The 20343-nt window shown below is 32.8% G+C and overlaps 3 protein-coding genes across 3 annotated transcripts; all 3 read left to right on the top strand.

Moving 5' to 3' along the window:
- Positions 1 to 5374: 5374 nt before the first annotated feature.
- On the top strand, positions 5375 to 9006 carry LOC106430802 (GDSL esterase/lipase At3g48460-like). Its single transcript, XM_013871598.3, has 3 exons — positions 5375 to 6755; positions 7923 to 8104; positions 8582 to 9006. The coding sequence occupies exons 1-3, from the start codon at positions 6111 to 6113 to the stop codon at positions 8901 to 8903; spliced, it is 1149 nt and encodes a 382-aa protein (XP_013727052.2). The 5' UTR covers positions 5375 to 6110; the 3' UTR covers positions 8904 to 9006.
- A 2867-nt stretch (positions 9007 to 11873) lies between these two features.
- Positions 11874 to 12700, top strand: LOC106430797. The gene is made up of 2 exons (XM_013871597.3): positions 11874 to 12103; positions 12236 to 12700. Exons 1-2 carry the CDS (start codon positions 12010 to 12012, stop codon positions 12517 to 12519), a joined length of 378 nt encoding a protein of 125 aa, XP_013727051.2. The 5' UTR covers positions 11874 to 12009; the 3' UTR covers positions 12520 to 12700.
- Positions 12701 to 15668: 2968 nt separating this feature from the next.
- On the top strand, positions 15669 to 19689 carry LOC106430794. Its single transcript, XM_013871596.3, has 9 exons — positions 15669 to 16667; positions 16737 to 17330; positions 17409 to 17459; positions 17553 to 17648; positions 17874 to 17978; positions 18169 to 18249; positions 18329 to 18669; positions 18771 to 18852; positions 18937 to 19689. Exons 1-9 carry the CDS (start codon positions 15774 to 15776, stop codon positions 19552 to 19554), a joined length of 2862 nt encoding a protein of 953 aa, XP_013727050.3. The 5' UTR covers positions 15669 to 15773; the 3' UTR covers positions 19555 to 19689.
- Positions 19690 to 20343: the final 654 nt, after the last annotated feature.

Below are 20343 nucleotides of genomic sequence, written 5' to 3'. Positions count from 1 at the left end.
AGCTTTTATTTAAGGAAAGTGCGAGAATATTCTTTTGTACACTATTTATCAATTTAATAGTTAATTTAATAAAAATTATAATATATAAGTTAAGATGAATCGATATATTTCTGTAAGAATTCTGAATTTTATTCTCATAGTGACACGTGGCTACAAAATAATGTTGTAATGTTTTTCAACTAATATATAAAAGATATCCATTCATATATTATCTGATATGTTTGTCCATGTAAGTTTATACGGGAAAAGAGACATTTTATATACAACATATTGTAATATATTCAGTAAATCACTTCTATCATTATGTATATATATTTGGGAAATTGCCATATATAGCACATTTACAGTACCATTTTTCATGTTTACACTAACCACTTTTACCCTCACTTTTAAGGGAAATTATCACAAATACCACATTTATAGTACCACTTTTCATGTTTACACTAACCACTTTTACCCTCACTTTTAATGAAGGATAAAATACAATTATACCCTTAGGGTTAACTAATCTAGACTTAGGGTTTAGAGTTGAGGGGTGGGATAAGGTTTTTGGAATGTGAAATTTATGATTCTAATTAATATATAATTAAAAATATATAATTTTTTTAAAAAAATAGTTTCAAACATAATTTTTGTTTTTCAAAAAGAAATTTGAAAAAAAAATTCGAAAATAAAAAATTTTATAAAAAAGTTCGAATTTGAAAAAGTATAATTCGAAAACATAAAAAAGAAATTTACATTTTTTTTATTTTTTATTTATTTTTATTTATTTATTTTTATTTTTATTTTTTATTTAAATAATAATTTATTATATATATAAATAACAAGGGCATAAGAGTCTTTTGCCACTTAATGAAAAATGTATTTTTGAAAATGTCTCATTAGTAGTGGTAAAAATGAAAAGTGGTACCATGAAAGTGATAAACATGTAATTTCCCCCACTTTTAATGAAAAGTAAAAGATAATTATAGGGGAAATTACATGTTTACCACTTTCATAGTACCACTTCTCATTTCTACCACCACTAATGAGACATTTTCAAAAATACATTCTTTATTAAGTGGCAAAAGACTCTTATGCCCTTGTTATTTATATATAATAAATCATTATTTAAATAAAAAAATATAATAAAAATAATAAAAAAATAAAAAATAATAAAAAAATAAAAAATAAAAAAATAAACAAAAAATGTAATTTTTTTTTATGTTTTCGAATTATACTTTTTCAAATTCGAATCTTTTTATAAAAAAAATAAAATTTATTTTTGAAAAACGAAAATTATGTTTGAAACTATTTTTATATATTTTTTAAGTATTTATATATTTATTAGAATCATAAATTTCACATTCCAAAACCCTACCCCACCCCTCAACTCTAAACCCTAAGTCTAGATTAGTTAACCCTAAGGGTATAATTGTATTTTATCCTTCATTAAAAGTGAGGGTAAAAGTGATTAGTGTAAACATGAAAACTGGTACTATGAATGTGGTATTTGTGGCAATTTCCTATAATTATACCCTTAGGGTTAATTAATCTAGATTTAGGATTTAGAGTTGAGGAGTGGGGTAGGCTTTTTGAAATGTAAAATTTAGGATTCTAATAAATATATAAATAAATACTTAAAAAATATATAATTTTTTTTAAAAAATAGTTTCAAACATAGTTTTCGCTTTTCAAAAAGAAATTTGAAAAAAAAAATAAAAAAAATTCAAAAAAGAAATTTAAAAAAAAATTTATAAAAAAGTTCGAATTTGAAAAATTATAATTCGAAAACATAAAAAAATTATTTTTTTTTATTTTTTTTTACTTTTTTTTATTTTTTTTTTATTTTTTTTATTTTTTATTTTTTTATTTTTTATTTAAATAATAATTTATTATATATATAAATAACAAGGGCATAAGAGTCTTTTGCTACTTAATGAAGAATTTATTTTTGAAAATGTCTCTTTAGTGGTGGTAAAAATGAAAAGTGGTACTATGAAAGTGGTAAACATGTAATTTCCCCTATATAGTTAAACTGAAAATTTTTAAATATCATACGTCTTATTTTTTTCTAGCAATTTATACACAGTCACCACATGAGCTCTCAGATCATCTAATTTTGTTGATGTGAATTTTATATCAGTTAATTTTGATGATGATAATGCCACCTTTACAATAATTTTATTTATTAAAAAAGATTTTTATAAAAATATATTGGTTTATAAATTCTAATTATTTAGTAAAATTAGCCAAATATTAATTAAAATAATTAAATTTTATCTGATATAAAAGATATATTTGTAATTACAATATATCAAATTCTCTAGTATTAATTTTGGTTATTTTTAAAGAAAACTTTTAGGTGATCATGCAAATAATTTTATTTTAAAAATTTAGAATTTATTGTATGTCAATCTAAAATTTTCAATGCAAAAAACATAATCAAAATTAACCAAGAGTAACACACCACAAACATTAGCACCTAATCATTACAAAACCATTAAGGAAAATTACCACAAATACCTAAATACCACATTCATAGTACCATTTTTCATCTTTACACTAATCACTTTTACTCTCATTTTTAATAAATGGTAAAATACATTTATTCTCATAGGGTTAACCAATCTAGATTTAGGGTTTAAAGTTGAAGAATTTATTTTGAAATTGTCCCTTTAGTAGTGATAAAGATAAATAATAGTACTATAAAAGTGGTAAACATAAAATTCCTCCAACCATTAATGGATATTAACACGAGAAAAGTCAATAGGAAGGAAAAATTATACTTCATCTGTTTCATAATAAGTGTCATTTTATTTTATTTTTCTTGTTACAAAAAAGTGTCACTTTACAATTATAATGCAAATTATATTTACTTTCAGCTGAAAATTAATTGAAAAATGCATTGATTTTATAAATAATTTTATTTATCTCAAATACTATTGGTGAAAGAGGTATAATTAATAACAACTTAAATATATTTCCACTACTTTCTTAATATGTGTGAAAAATGTCAAAGTGACACTTATTCAGAAACGAATGAAGTAGCAAAAATGTCTCTTACATACAATACAATTTATTATTTTAAATTAATTTTGGTTAATTTTAGTAAGTAATAAGAATTTATAATGATTATATTTAAAAAAACACAATTATATAATGACAATTTTTATTTTAAAATATAATTGTATATAGACACTTTTGTTATCAAAATTAGCTGATAAAATATAAATGTTAATAAAAATAGATAATGGTTAGTTTATGTGGCGATTAGTTTATGATTTCGCCAAAAACTTAAATAAGATATATGATATTTGGACTTTTTGAAAATATAGATATATAGATTGAACATATCATATCATGATATGTTAGGCATCAAATTAAATGAACTTTTTCTCATTTTAGTGCTATAGAATGCGACAAATATAAAATGTTACACAGTAGCGATCCTGGGCCGAAGCAATAGAAGCATAAGCTTTCGGCCCTACATAAAATATACAACTTTTTGGCCTATTTTTTTTTAACTCAGTTGGTTAAATCTTGTGAATGTCTTTCTAGATGTGCTAGATCCAAATGTCTAAGCAACTTATTGAACCAATTATTTTTGTACAAGTTTGTGCTTCCAACCCAAATTATTTTAGATTTTGTCAAGGCCGGCCTACAGTTGCTATAATGTTTCCTTTCTATTGACTACTAAATTGCGTTAGCGGAATGCTAAGACCATCTCCAATGGCACACTATTTTTTCTTCTATAACTTAAACTAAAATATTGTAACTCTATTATCAAGTAATTTTGCTACAATGGTAATACTCTATTATAAACTGCAATATAAATGAAAGTCACATTTTAGTCTATTTTAATAGTAAATATGTGACGTTCCTTTATATTTTACTCTATAATAGAGTAACTCTATAACGTAATACCATTGGAGCAAAAATTATTCTATAAGAGCATTTTCAACTCCACTTTATTTTTTCATTCTAAAATAGAGTTTAGAGTAAAAATGCTTCAATGGTACTCTATTTTTACTCTATAGTAGAATAAAAAATAGGTTTACTCTATATATAGATTAAGTTGTTTTTTTTTGTTCATCGTTCTATTTTCCACTTTAAATATAGTACCATTGAAGTATATCACAACTCTATTACAGAGTTATTCTATTTTAGAATGAAAAATATGATGAATCATTAGAGATGGTCTAATAGAGTTACTCTATTTTAGTGTAAATTATAGATGGAAAAATAGTGTATCATTAGAGATGCTCTAAGTTCAAATCTAGACAAATGATACTTGACACTTTTTGCATTATAGTATTCCTAATTTTTCATGGTTCGGTTTGCATCAGCGTTAGGCCTGTCCAATATGGTAAAACCGAACCGTACCAAACCGAACCGAACCAAAATTGACAATATGGTGTGGTTTTGGTATATACCATATAAACCGAATAGATATGATTAAACCTGGGCGTTCGGATTCGGATCGGGTTTTTCGGATTTTGGTTCCATTTTGTAACACCACTTAGGTCCCATTCTAGTAAATTTACAAGTACGGATTGGATTCGAATATAACACTTCGGTTTCGGATCGGTTCGGATATGTCCGAAGTAACCATATATCATTCGGATTTGGGTTATATTGGATAATTCGGGTATATCCAAAGTAAAATCTAAAATTTAAAAGTAAAACATAAGAAATATATCCTTCTTTGTATATAATGAAGTATTTAAGGTGTTTATTTAAATTTTATATCATATCCAAATAAATATGAAATTGAATATTTGAAGTACATATTTATGTTTCAAATATTTATATTATATATTAATTTGGACATTCGGATCGGTTTCTTCGGATATTTTTTCGGGTTTTTGGGTTACCCGTTCGGGTTCGGTTAATAACACTTCGGGTTTGAATATGTTTTGTAACATCCTATAAGATCTATTGAGGTATTTTTTACATTTCGGATCGGGTACGGATCGGGTGTTTCGGTTCGGATTCGGTTCGGATTTCGGGTTTCGGATTTTATGCCCAGCCCTAGATATGATTTTATAAAAACTGTAGGATTTGGATATGGTTTGGTTTATAACCAATTAAACCGAATAAACCGAACAAAACCGATCAAAAGTAGAAACATGTAAATATGTACATCTTTTATAACGTCACATGAAAATCTATTTTTATATAAGTTATGATTTTGCTAATAATTATTACCATATTTTTATAGTAATAAAGAATCCTAATTTGAAAAGCGGTTAAAATATAATTAAATAACAATTCATCTCAAATGAGGCTTCTTAATTTTTTAATCTTCTTCTTTTAATCATATTGCTTTCTTTTAGCATTGATTAAATTGAATTGAATGTTATAAATTTGACTGATAATAACTACAAAAAATTCTTCATAATTTTTTTCTTATTTATAAACGAACAGTGTTTCACTCGAAGAAGTATGACTTTGATAAACACTAAATATGGAAGAGTGGAAAAACTTTTCTTTCGTACTTCTCTTTTGTTTTTGTTTTTATTTTCAAAATTTCGAACTTTGATTTTAATTCTAGATTTGATTATTTCATCTGAAGGTATAAGCGTTTTTATGTTTTTTGTTCTTTTATTTGAAAATATAATATTTTTTTAATAAATGACTATAATGACAGTATAACTCTAAAAATTATATAATATGATATCAAACTAAATAATTATGTTTTTGTATAAAACCGAATATACCAAAAATCGACGGTATATAAACCGAACCGAACCAAAGTAAATATAGATTTAGAATAGTAGTTATATTTTACTAACCGAAATACCAAAAAACCGAAAAAAACTAAAAAAACCGAACCGAAACTGGACCGATATCCGGATTGAACACCCCTAATCAGCGTTCATGAATATAGAGATTAAAAATATGAACTGGGGTTATATAATCCACATGAATCATAATTCACATATAAAAATTTTTTAACACTTTTTAATTATTTTCGAAATTCTTTTATTTCAAAACCGGGATCTGATCTGCCATAATTCGTTAAAATAAAATAAATAATTTCCCCCACCATTATATATGTAACACTAGACCATTCGGTGCATTCCCATTGAAAGAGCTTCACTTTTAAATATCAACCTCCTTCCACGATGTCTCCCTCCATCTCCCTTATCCTCGCAACCGCTGTCTCCACCGCGATCCTCTTCTTATCCACAATCTCCTCCGCCGCACCAACTTCCGGTGTCCGCCGTCCATTCAACAGAATCTACGCGTTCGGCGACTCATTCACCGACACAGGAAACTCACGCTCCGGCGAAGGACCAGCCGGATTCGGACACTTGTCAAGCTTTCCCTACGGCATGACTTACTTCCTACGTCCAACAAACCGATACTCCGACGGTCGACTCACCATCGACTTCGTGGCACAGTCGATGAACTTACCGTTCCTGCCACCGTATCTCAGCCTCAGATCCACTAACGGTAGTAAAGGCACAGCTGCTGATAGTTACGGCGTTAACTTCGCCGTCTCTGGAGCAACGGTGATTGAACACTCTTTCTTCTCGGAGAATAATCTGACACTGGATATGACTCCTCAATCTATCGAGACGGAGCTTGGCTGGTTCGAGAAGTATTTAGAGACACTTGAAACTAGAGATAAGGTTTCGTTGTTTAATGATTCTCTCTTTTGGATCGGAGAAATTGGAGTAAACGACTATGCGTACACCGTTGGTTCTGCTGTCTCAAGCGACACAATAAGAGAACTCAGTATTTCAACACACACAAGGTTTTTGGAGGTAACCTTTCTATCAAATCATGTGCATAATTAATTTTTTTGCAATAGTGATGACTGATGCCTAATTCAACCGATTGGTTAGATTCGGTTAACTGAACCAATTAATTGTTCTCTAATTTGCAAGAACTGTAAAAAACTAAGCATAATCATCAAAACTAAAATATTTTATAAATTTATAGATTTGTTAATTAAAAAATAATTTATTTCAGAATCAAAATACATTTCACGATTTTATATATTCACTAAATTTTAGAGGTTTGATTTTTATTAATTATTTAAAGTCTACAAGCGTTTTACATGTAGTTCTAAAAAACAAAAATAAAATATTTTCAAATTATGAAAAATAGGGATACAATGAAGAAAGTATATATTACTGATTTATGTTCATAAAAATTTATATCTAATATTGAGTAATTTATTATATTATATCATATATTTGCATAAATTTTTAGAAAAAAAATTATTAGTATTTACACTGATCTAGCTGTAATGGGAACGGAGATTTTTTAATTTACCGAATAGTAAGTTATAGAATTTATTATATATAAAACACAAAAAAATTACTGTATATAATATTTCATATATGTATATATTGCAACTTGCAAGTCATGACACCGAAGTGATCTAACCGACTAGTCATGCTTAAGATACCTCGAGCAGTCGAGCTATCAATACAACAGGAAGTCCATGCATATGGAGGATTAAGAAACCGGTAAAATACGGCTTACAAATTTGACGCACTAATCTACTATAACCAAATATCTTAGTTTTCCAACATTTACAACTGTAGATAGTTGATATTTATGCATCATTGCTAATCGATATCCAATTTAGTTTCATTTGAATTTAAGATTTTCGGTTTACAAGAATCGAGTCTAGATTGACATGATAGGGTCTCCAACAGAGAAAATGTATTTTTAAGATTACGATAAAGGTGCGAAACCTTAACAAATTTGTGTGTTTATTGAATAAAAACCCTAAAAAATTGTATATGATTTGGATAAATGAAATTGTTTTAAAGTTTGCTAACCTAATAGACCAGGCTGGCCTAGAGCTTAACCGTATCTTGGAAGAAAAATATCTGCTGGTCATGAACCTAACAAACCGGCTTGGCATATGTTGATTCTCTTATGCTTGGTTATATAACATTTTTCAATTGTAATTGCAGACATTGTTGAACAAAGGTGTAAGATATATGTTGGTACAAGGACATCCGGCAACTGGATGCTTGACGTTAACGATGACTCTGGCTGCGCAAGACGATCGAGACAATCTAGGATGTGTTAAGAGTGTCAATAATCAGAGCTACACTCACAATCTTGCACTGCAATCCAAACTTGAAGAACTTAGGTCAGTCTATACTCTATATACATACTAAAAAACTATACAATGCTTAGCAAAGAGAAGGTATTTAACCGACTCTTCCATCATATTTCCATCATGTTACCATATATGTTGCTTCCAGTTCCAGGGCTGGTTCATGTGATTGCTTTCAATTAGTGAGGCACGGTTAACTAAAACCAACTAACCGACTTGAAACTTTAAACCAAAGCTAAGCAACATGAACCGAATATAATTATAACCAATGGACGATTATTTTTGGATTTACATGTTTTTATATCGATTAAGATTTCTAATAATTTGATCTTACTAGTAGAACATTTGTTTAATCAATTTAACACTTATCAGTTAAATAAAATTAGTTACTCTTTCTCTCTACATATGTTCATTTGATATAAGTAAACACAAAAACAAAAAGGGAAATGTGTTTATCCCGAATGTCTGTTCAAGAGCGTTCTATTATTAACATTTTTGTTGTAAATGCAGGATCAAGTATCCGAACGCCACAATAGTCTATGCAGACTACTGGAACGCGTACCGTAAGGTAATAAAGAACCCTAGTAAGTACGGTATCTCCGAAAAGTTCAAGGCGTGCTGCGGAATAGGAGAGCCGTATAACTTTCAAGTGTTTGACACGTGTGGGTCAGCTTCAGCCACGGCGTGTAAGGAACCGAGTCGTTACATTAACTGGGACGGAGTCCACTTGACCGAAGGCATGTATAAGGTTATGGCCGATATGTTTCTTGATGGCAGTTTCACTCGACCTAAGTTTAGTTACTTGTTGAACAAGAAACTAAACGGTTTATGATAGAAAGATTTTACCGTTTTATATGTTTGGTTTTGGAGTTTTTGACATTGTTTAGTGAAATATGATCACACGAATTTTTCTTATTTTACCAGAAAATGTGACCCGTTCCGAGCTCATACATAAAAAGCAAATGTACTGGAATCTAATGGTTTAAAAATTAGAGCCTATTTTTCTTTATTCTTGTTGTGAATAAGTTTAAACAAAATTGTGGCCCTATTTTAAAAAGGGTTAATTTGTTGAATAACTATATTGGAAGAAAATATTAGTTTTGTAGTAAGAGAGTAGAGAGAGATAGGAAGAAAAAGAAGGAGAGAGGGAAGGAAATGGTTAGTTAGTGAAATATAATTTTTTTGTTGGTTATTGGTTCAAATTTTCCTTTTAAAAACACATAACCAATTTTGTTGTTTTATTTTAATATGTAAACAATAAAAAATAAACAACAACAATCTAAACAAAACTAATTTCTTAGATCAATAGTTTTCTGGAAACACAAACGGTCGCAAAAATTTACTAGAATGAGACTCGAGAAGATGAAGAAAAGTAGCTTTAAAAAAGGATTGAAGAAAAGTAGAAACATGAACCACATTTTAGGTTTCTGGTCATCTTTTTTCTTGTTGTGGATCAAAAACATTTCAGGACCAAAATTTTAAAAATTATCCAAAATTTGAAACAAGTATCTTAATATATCTATACTCTTATTTATGAAGTGATTTTGCTTATTTGTCATGTTTTCCATGAATTTAGTTATTTTTTTTTATTTGTCATGTTTTAATTAGGTTTTAATTGAGACATTAAATTATTAATAGTTTTTAGTTGACTTAATAATTTACTAATTTAAATAATATAACTATAAAATGTGTAACTAGATATATAATTATTTTTATTTTGCTTATTTTTCATGTTCTCCATGATTTTAGTTAATTTTGATTATTTGTCATACTTTTATTAGGTTTTAGCTTAGTCATTTTTATTAGTTTTTAGATGAGACATTAATTTATTAATTTAAATAAAATAACTATGAACTTTGTAATAAGATATATAATTATTGATATATAATGATTTTGATTTTGCTTATTTGTCATGTTCTCCATGATTTTAGTTACTTTTTCTAATTTATCATTTTTAATTAGGTTTTAGCTAAGTCATTAATTTATTATTAGTTTTTAGCTGAGTTATTAATTTATTAATTTAAATAATATAACTATTTCAAGCTTTGTAATTAGATACATAATTTTTTAAAAATAAATTGTAACTTTGACGAGTTAGGAGCAATTCTTATTATTCTGTTTTAAAAACATATTTGTTACTGGATAATATTAATTCATATTTGTTAATGGAGGATGTGGAATATAATATTTCTTTTATTATAGTTTATAGTTTAGTGATAGTATAGATAATGTGTAAGTGATATATAGTTATTTTAGTCTATGTCGTATTATAGTTATAGTAGTATGTAAATGCTAATACAGAGAATTATGATGCCGACTTTATCTTAGTATCCATCTTAATAATGTATTATAATAATTCGCTGACTCTATGCTATGATAGTATATATTTTCATCATATGCCAAAACGAACCGGAGTTTCTAGCTCTAGTGGTAAAGGGCTTACAGCTGTGAGTACCGCTACCTGGGTTCGAATTTCGGCCACTGGAGAATTAACATTTCGGCATCGCCAGGGACAGAGGACCGACAAGTGGCAACACGTGACTAGTCTGGATCACTTTTCTGGGGCCAGGATACCTCTGTATAATTCAAAAAAAAAAGAAATACACATAAAACTTCATTTTTAAATAATATGAAACACTTTCAAATGTTGTCTTTTTGAAAAAGAAGCATGTTTCACTTTTTCTTATTAGTCGACTAAAGATTGTATAAAATTAGAGTAAAGGTATTGATATTTTAGAATCATGAAAAAAAATAAAATTTGTTTCAAATGAATTGGTGTTGGTCGTTACTGTTGTAAATATATTAATTTCTTTCATTATTGATTCACATTAATTATATGATTTGGTTTTAGTCACTTATTTTGAAATTTAATTTGTAGGAACTAGGACTCATGCTTCTGTTGATAAATGTTATTTTGGAAACTTTGGTAATTTCCGATCTAAGTTATCTCAAGAGAATTCTTTTATTCTACATAGTTTCACCTTCAGTGATTATACCATAAAATATAGAACGACTCCTCTGCTTTTTAAGATATATTTCTATAGAATAACCAAAATCTTACTTGTGATGATTTTCCAAAAGAAGTAAGAAATAATTATTTCAAGGAATTTAAATAAATATTGGGACGTCAATAGCATTTTTAGTCAGTGAAATTTCTATATCATATTTTGTTTGTATTGATGTTTCATATTTGTAGTATGTTTGTTCATGAGTTCTTCTTTCTAATGTTTTATGTTTTATATATTATTGAAACTTTTTTTGAATGTTGAACCTTAAAGATATCTTATTGCAAAGGAAGATCTTTAACTAAGTTAGAATTAACTATTCTTGACACAATGCAAAATTTTATTCAGAGTTTAATTTAATTTAATTTTTTTTTAAATTTGGATTTAATTTCCAGATAGAATAATATGTATAAAAAATAAGAAAAAAAATTCCACACAACAAGCAATTGAAATTTGGTTAAAAGACCGAAAACACACAAAAATTAGTATTTATATCTAATTAAAGACATTAGGATAAATATACAAATAATATTAAAATAAAATTATTAAGAATATACATCAGCTCGTATAAGAATAAACTGGGTGCGAGCCCACACCTATTTTTTAATATTATGATCAGCTTTTATAAAAATGAATCTTAGTTGAATGAATAATCTATTTAAGATTGATGGCAACAAAATGAATTTATTTAAACTATGTACGTGCAGGACGAAGGGCCCATAAGTATTAAAATGGGCCGATATTGAGGCCCATAATTTCATCCGACAAGACGTGGAAATAATCTCTGCCGGGAGAAGATTCCACAAGACGATTCCCGCTCTTTCTTGTCGATCGAGGCGCCAAAAACCAAAATCGATCGTCTTTTTAGATTCCATTTCGAAGAGCACGGGATTCCAATTTCACCTGAGGCAGCAAATCGAATTGAGAGAGATAATGTTTGGGAGGCTGAGACCGCCGCCATCTTCGCCGGACAGTCTAGAGAGATATCCAGCGAAGATCATTAAAGACGATCCTCTCTCAGTCTACGGTACTCTCTCTCTCTCTCTCTCTCTCACTGTCTCTTTTCCAATTTTCAGATTCCGACCACTTGTTCTTTAATTGACCAGCAAAGGAACCCTTAGTCAAGCTTGATTTCAAGATCTAGGTTTCCTTTTTGTAGAGTCAACACTGCTTAAGCTTAAGCAAGGCTCAAGACTGGACACTGTTGGTCCTTCTCCAGTAACAGAGCTTGAGAATCCGCCTTCATCTTCAGATACACAGAGAGAAGCTCATGATGATGTGTCTCTGTGCAATGGCTCTGATGATGCAATAATGGGTATAGACTCGGGTTCTTGTGTAAAGAAGAAGAATCCGTCAGTGCTATCTATGTTTTGCAGGTACAAGAATCAAGCTCAGGCACGAAACTTGTCTCACACAACGACAGAGACTGAGAGTGCTTTGTAATGCGACCAAATCTGATCTTCATGTAGTTGCCCAAGATTGCCAAGACAGAAATATAATTGTGCTGAGTTTATTGATGTAAAAATGTAACTAGACGATTCTGTTTGGAAGGTGTCTAAAGATACTATGCATTTTTCTGTTTGTGTGCAATTATATAATTGTTGGTTAAATTTCTACCCTTTGATTTTATGCATCTGAAAATTGTAATAAGAGCGACCAAAGCCACTAAGAGTGGATTGGATGGTGGTAATATAAACCATGGTCTTAGTCCAATGCCTAAAATCAACCAAAACAGATTCATTTTAAAAAGAAAGAGGAACATAACTATCTGAAAACAACAAGTCAAAAGCGAAACATGCATATCTATATTTTCCATTCTAAACTCTAAAAGAATCTTCTGTGTTTACGACGTCTCTGCAGTACGTGGCCATGATCCGGGATTAGAGAGGGGTCTAACTGCATTGTCATCGGTATCACCTTATCATATTCATTCCAGTGAACGCCTTGTGTGCTACTTTTGCTCAGTGTGGTAATTAACTTCATTTGCCTAGTTGCAACGTCGAGAGAGACAATGCTTTCGGGCAAACAAAAGTAGACGAGGAGAGGGTTGTATGGATGACAACACAAAGGTTTTGGATAAAGAATCCGCTTTCTAGTTTCTGGATGAGTCACGAAACGTGACATAAACATATAGTTTAGGTCAGAGAACGTCCAGTCTTGCAGCCAAGGAAGGTCAGTGAAAGAGATAGGCTCATCATGCTCTCGTCTCCATATGGATCGTTTGTAGTCCGCGAGTGTCCAAATATAGAGATGTTGACGATCAACAGATGCAACGAGCTGAAGGATGCGTAGATGGCCTGTGGAGACAGTTAAGGTCTCTGAAACAATTGCGTCGGCACAATAAGAAGAAGCATGAGACATGTCGTGGGAACGATGGATGAGTAGGCATGTGTTTTGATGATTAGGGTTGTAAGCCACGACAGGCCCGTCCTCAGCTAACCAATGTAAAGCTCCTTTAAAGGGCAAGGCTTGGTATTGAGTTGGACACCATCCGGATTGTGACCAAGGCGGATGCTGAACTCCAACGCCCTTCCATGTACCGAGCATAGAGTCGAACGAGAATAATCTAAAGCAGGATTGTGTAGACATCTCCAACATGACAACATGGTACAGCCCTTTTGTCCCATTGCCTATTAATCCAATGGGTAACCCCCAAGTCGCACCGCAGGGATCAGGAAGACGAGTCCACTGCATAGTCACAGGATTCACAATGTACAACTCTTCAGATTTCATGCACAGCAATACATCTTTGCAAGAAGCTAGAACACACATAGGAGGATCAAACTCGGGATCAACGTAGTTGCTTAGGTCGAACCCTTTCCAAACCTCCAAGCATATGTCGTTTGTAGCATATTGATGAGGCTGGGTGTTGAGTATCAAAGCCAAGCTTGGGTTGTTATGAGAAGAAGAAGAAGAAGAAGATATGAGAGAGTTCCATCGCTTGCTCACGTTTTTGCAAGACACGAGATCTCTAGGGTTACGTAGCTTGGAAAAAATCTCGTGCAACACCAAGCTCTCTGGTAAATCATCGATGAAATTTGGTTTTTCAACTTTCCGTTTTCTTCTTCTTCTTCTTCTTCTTCTTTCAATCCAGTACATATTTGATCTCTTTCTTTTTTCTCAACGATCCCATCTCTGCTCTTAATTTAGTTTCCTTTGGTATATTGTATATATTTACAAGCTTGCTAAACCCTAGTCCATGTAATTGACTTTTTCTTTTCTTTTTTTCCCCTTTTTTGTGATGAATATTTTGTGCATAAAATTTTATAAAATACTAGGGTAAGCCCGGGCTACGCCCGGGATTAAAAATATAGCTATAATTTACATTTAAATAGATATATATTATATTAAAACTGAATATTAAAGTATAATTAATATGCCAATTTTGTATTATTAATTTTATTTATTGTGTTGTCCAACTAATTTGAAATGATTAAAACTCATTATTTGTTGTATTTTCAATATTGGAAATTAACGGATGGTAAGCAATGTGAAATTAAAATTAATTAAACTTTGTTTATGTTTTAAATACTTTTATCTTATTTTTTAAGTTTTCATATAAATAATTGTTAAAATTTACAACTTATTTAAATTTTTTTTATGTTTTTCAAGTCAATGAGATTCTATTTCTCTGGCATCCGTCTTCAAAGGCAGTATAAAACGTAGAAACGCGTTGTTTACATTTTCTATATCAAACGATAGTAGATTCTTTTGGCTAACTAAATTTACGGCTATATATTTTTTTGTTGATTGAGTACCAGAGTTAGTTTATTAGGCTGGCCAAAGAGACCAAATTTGTTTTAGCTAAATTGTTGAGTAGAGAAGGGTTTAAGAGATTGATAAAATTGCAACATAATTAAGAAAAATAAAACTGCTAAACACGGTTTTGACTGAAACTGATTATTTAAACGGGTTATTTTTTAATTAAACTAAACTATTTTATAATAAAGAATGAATCGAGTAAAAATGCCACAAATGTATGTTTGTCCTCCGTACCAATTCATGAGAACACATTACAAATAAAATAGACGGAAACCAAATAAAACCAAAGACAATTTAAAAAAAAAAAAATACCAGCCAAAGTTTGCTTTAAATCATATAAACCGGCCAGCAACCTGTAAATTGGAAAACAGTACCTCAACCGAAAGACCTCACTCCTCTGTTTTCTTTCTCCCTTATTCATAAATAAGTGAAAAGATTCCTTGCTGCTACGTACACCCCAATTGGCTTCTCACCTTGTTGACCTCCAAAAGTTTACTTCTTCCATATTTCCCTTGACGTAAAATAAGAAACCATGTTATTATTAGGGAAATTGCACTGCACACACAAGGAATATGTGCATATTAGCTATATACCCTATTTTTGTCGTCTTGTATAAATAGCATGTGAGTCTTTTACCATTTTACCCCTATACGTTATTCACTTCGTTTTTAACGGATGCAACTTCTCTTTTTTTTCGCGTATCTTTCCCTTTCTTTATACAAGGCAACACGCAATATAAAGTGTGTCAGACAAGTTGATACTAATTTCATTTTATATTATAAATTAAAAATTCCCCCAAAACGTCGCGACCGATGCAAGTGAGAGAATCATTTCCGTTCTCTATTTATAAGACACTGTTATTGCTCTGGATTACAAATCAAACATATATCATATCTTTCACTCAAAATTCTCCTATTTCTGTTCTAATCGCAGAAATGGACACAAATCACGGCGATCCGCCTCCAATCTCCTTCCCGGACAGAATGTTTGCAATGGGCGATGAACCACTGGGCATTAGGGTAACACCCTATCACAAACCCTCTTGCATTTCTAAGATTCTAAACGCTCTAGATGAAGAAGAGTTACGGTTTGTTAGAGAATCTCCATTCGGTAAACTCGTTGAAATCTCTGAGAAACCTTCCTTTTCTGGCCGTATTGGGCGCCTATTGTTTTCTCGTCTACTGAAGATCCGGAAAAAGCATGAAGCGTGGTTTCTTTTTGCCGGGAAACCAATAAGATTCTCAATCAGAGAATTCGCACTAGTCACCGGCCTCAATTGCCGCAGATACCCACCGCACAGCAAGAAGAGGAGCAAGAAGATCTTATCGGAGAAGCCGTACTGGGGGGAGCTTTTTGGGGCAATGACTGAAGTTACGGTCTCCTCTGTTGTAACAATGTTGAAAAAGAAGACTGTGACCGATAGAGGAATGAGGATTAAGTATGCACTTCTCTCATTGCTCTCAGCTGTAATACTACCAACATCCCACAACCCCCGCATTTTACATGCGGCTGCCGAGAGGATTAAAGATTTAGATCAGTTCCTTGCATATCCTTGGGGCCGTCAATCTTTCGATATGCTCATGGACAGTATCAAAGAGAGGAATGAAATATCTCTATCACAGAATACAATTGCGTTCAAAGGGTTTGTGATGTCGATTCAGCTTGTGCTAATCGAAGCTGTACCTTCCCTCATGGGCGTTGTTAGAGATGGAGCTTCCTCTGGTTCAGAATCAGAATCCGAAGCAGACGAAGAATCCGGTCTTGTTGAAAGGGAAGGGAAGATTAGTATTAACACAGGACACATTCGTTCCATTGATGCTGCTTGCAAGGTAATGTATTTCAATCACTTATCCTGCTCCAAATTTTTTCTGTATCTAATCTTCTGACATGTTTTACAGGTAAATGTTGTTTCTATCATATCTGATGGCGTTGACCTACCGAATTTCAAACCCGGCGTGGAGTCAGAGGACGAGGAAGATGTGCTTGTTGACAATCTTGTGAAGGCAGCTCGTGAAGGATTCTCTTTTTCCAACTCAAACTTCAAAGGTGGCGCGACCAAAGCTGATGTTAGCCGTATGCGTGACGAAGCCATCAAGGAGAACAACAACCGGAAAACCGCAAGAGCCAATCGGAAATTACCTGCGACAGAAGGTGTAGACGCTGAGTATGTTGCATCTATTGTTAAAAACAGCTTATCTGCAGATCTATCCAACATGGGTGATCAAATAAAGGACCTTGCTCTGTCTCTATGCAACTCGCAAAACCTTTTCCAGAAGAAGATGGAAGACTTTATGAGAATCTCACAGAAGGAAATCTTGGACACAATGACCAAGTACTGTACTCGGTCTCACGCTCGACCACCGGTTGACTGTCCACCCGATAACACTGGTGAATCAAATTTACCGGAAAGAGACTCGAACCCTTTCGTTGTGTCCGACATAATACAGGAAGCTATGCGATTTGCGAACAAGGAGTCAGCTCATACACGTCAAGTAAGTTTCAAGGACAATAGATATCATGCAAATATTCCTTGTATATAAAACAGTGTTGCTAACTCGTACGTTTCTTAGGAATCTCGAGAAAATGTGGTTGGTGGTCAAAGGGGACATCCTTGCGATGAGGTACAACTTTAGATTCTCATCTTCTACCAAGAACACTGTCCATTTAATATAACCATGAATTGTTCTGAGACGTTGCGAATGAAATTTTGGTAGGATATTTTCTCCGAGCCTCTCAGGTCTGAAGAACATGAAGCTATGGATCACGGCGTAGGGGATGAGTTAAACCCGAATCACGGAGACCGGGAGGAGGTAAAATTCCTATAAAATTTCTCTATGTAATGTTCGGTGCGTCTTTGTTCTATGCTTAGGAAGAAAATTTAGCGAGGCACATATGAACTACAACGCTATAACACGAAACGTAGCTTGTATAATTATTAACTTAACATAACTCGTGTCTTTTTTGGCAGTACACTCGTGTATATTAACCTGCTACAAAAGGCAAATCCTCGTTTTTTTTTATAATGTTTGTGTCAGGACCCACTTGTAGCGTACATGTTCAACGGGGAGGCTGACGACATCGGGGATGTTGGGGCTTGTCAAGACCCCATAACAAACTCTAACGTCCACGGGGAAAACGCGGTACCTAAATCTCTTTTGCTTATCTACGTACTTCCTTGCTATTTTTTATCAACATAACGTTGACGCTATTTGTGAAAGTTATAATGGCTAAGAAACGCTTGTTTATTCACACAGATAGCTTTTAGCAAATTAATCACCAATTTTATCCACCTGCTATTTTTCCAACCCAAAATTTGTTTATAATGTGCAGGTGGAACAGGTAATTGCTCCTCCTTTTAACAGGAGCGAGACAATCATCGAGGATCCCACTAACGTCGTCAATGCTAATCAGGTACTTATGGTCTGTTCCTTTTAGTGTAGACCACTCTACTGATTCATATATCTGACAATGAAGGCCGTTTTACATGTAGGAAGCAGTCACTACTGGCCTGTCCTTCCCGGACCCCTCTTTTTCTATTGGCCTCACCCAAATGAACAAATCAAACGCTCAAGATGTGGATCATGTAGTACACCCAAAAAACCTGGAAGAGCCGTTACCGGAGTCCAACGTCGATAAAGATGCTCCGATACTCAACAGAAAAAGCAAGCGAGCCAAAGTTGTGCCAAGAAACCTTGTCGGGGATTACCAGTGCGACAAACGGTTCCTCACTCGTGCATGGGAATCGTTTGTCAATGCGATCTGCAGCACCCCAAGCATCGACTATGCCGCCAAATTTGCGTTGCTATTGGAAGTACTCGGCGGATCACCATTGTAAGTTTCCTTACTTTGAGTCACTAACTAATAATTTACTCGGATAAACAACGCCTAACGGGTAAGCTTTGTTGATATTATCTCTATTTGGCCACTAGCAGTGTTATCGATTTTGGTGGCATAACTGTCGAATCCAGTGAGTTGTCGGCAATTGTTGATAGGTCGTCTCATTTACCTTCCACGGTAAATCTTTTCATCAAAATATATGTGTTAGCATACCAGAAGAATTTGTAACAGTAACTTATCTAATCGTTTCGCTTGTTACAGATGATGGATGTGCTTATTCACCACACACGTTATGTATTTCTATCGAATGCAGAACAAATGCATTCGAAGAACTGTGTGTTCCTAGACACCAAGTTTGTGTCCCTCCTATCTAAATCATTTACCAAGTTCTCAAAGACGGCCAAGAAAGACAATTTCCGTTTCCCACCAGCTCTGTGCTCCTTTGTTGCTGCTGATCTCCCGATCGCTGAAGTTAATCGATTCTATTTCCCCTTCAATTTCGACAAACAGCACTGGGTGGGTGTGTGCGTCGACGTCTCCCTAGCCCAGGTGATAGTGCTTGACTGCAACACATCTTTGAAGACGGAGGCAATGGTGGCAGCAGACCTGCGTCCCATCACACAAATGTTCCCATTCATTATCAGACAAGCTGGAAAACAGGTGACTGCGAAGGAGATGAAGCCCCTTTCCATTGATAGGCCACGAGCGGTCCCTCAAAACAACAACTTGTATGAGTCCGGTATTACTTCTGTACTGCTTATCCAGGCTCATGCGGTGGGGGGTGTTGATGTATGCAAATGTATAAACCGAGAAGTCCTCGACACGGAGGTTCAACGGGTTGCGGTTATGATGTACGAGGAAAACGTAGCTCCTCTCTAAAACTCGAAGTTGTGTTTTACAATCTAGCCGTAGCTTTTAAGTGTGTCTTTTTTGTTGTATATGTTCCTAATGTGTATCAGACCGGAAAACATGTTTGACTTTTGTTATTTTCGATCTAAGAATGTTTATGTTAAATACTAGCCTGTCTTTGTTATCACCCACAACCAAATTGATAATCGCTTCTATTAGCAGGCTAAAACAATAACACAATGCATAGAATAGATTGATTTTCGGAGAATAAACTCATCACTGTATTATTGGTAATTCCAGCCCTACAATCACATTTGTATACGAAAACAAAACGTATTGACATGTGTAATTCTATTTCCCTTGTTTACGCGTAAATTTACCATTTATCCTTGTCATTTTTAAATTTACCATTCGGTAATATGTTTTTAGCCATCCAACTCATGTACACGTACACATTTTACCCCTACATAGTTTGGGCCCATTTGATAGTGTTATCTTGATGGCCAACCGGAATTGGACTTAAACAAAACGCCGTCGTTCTATTTTATATACCTAGTCATATCCGCTTTCTTAAAGTGTGTCTCTCTCTTTAGAGGTTTCTTCTTGGTTCCATCGTCATCGCCGATCTTGACAAATACCGACCAAAAGCAATGTCAAACCTATCGAAGGGCAGTTCGTCGGCGCAGCCAGGTAACCAATTATGAAATGGCACAATGGTCTTTGTCATATATCTCTGATGTGTTCCTAAAAAATATGTAGACACCAGTAGATGCCGTAATCGAAGAGCAGAAAGAGGTAGGGGGATTCCCATACACTGTC

The sequence above is a fragment of the Brassica napus genome, chromosome A6 (genome assembly GCF_020379485.1).
Source record: "Brassica napus cultivar Da-Ae chromosome A6, Da-Ae, whole genome shotgun sequence".
NCBI classification, from domain to species: domain Eukaryota; kingdom Viridiplantae; phylum Streptophyta; class Magnoliopsida; order Brassicales; family Brassicaceae; genus Brassica; species Brassica napus.
The sequence above is the reverse complement of the archived record's forward strand: the minus strand, read 5'-3'. Positions and strand labels throughout refer to the sequence as shown.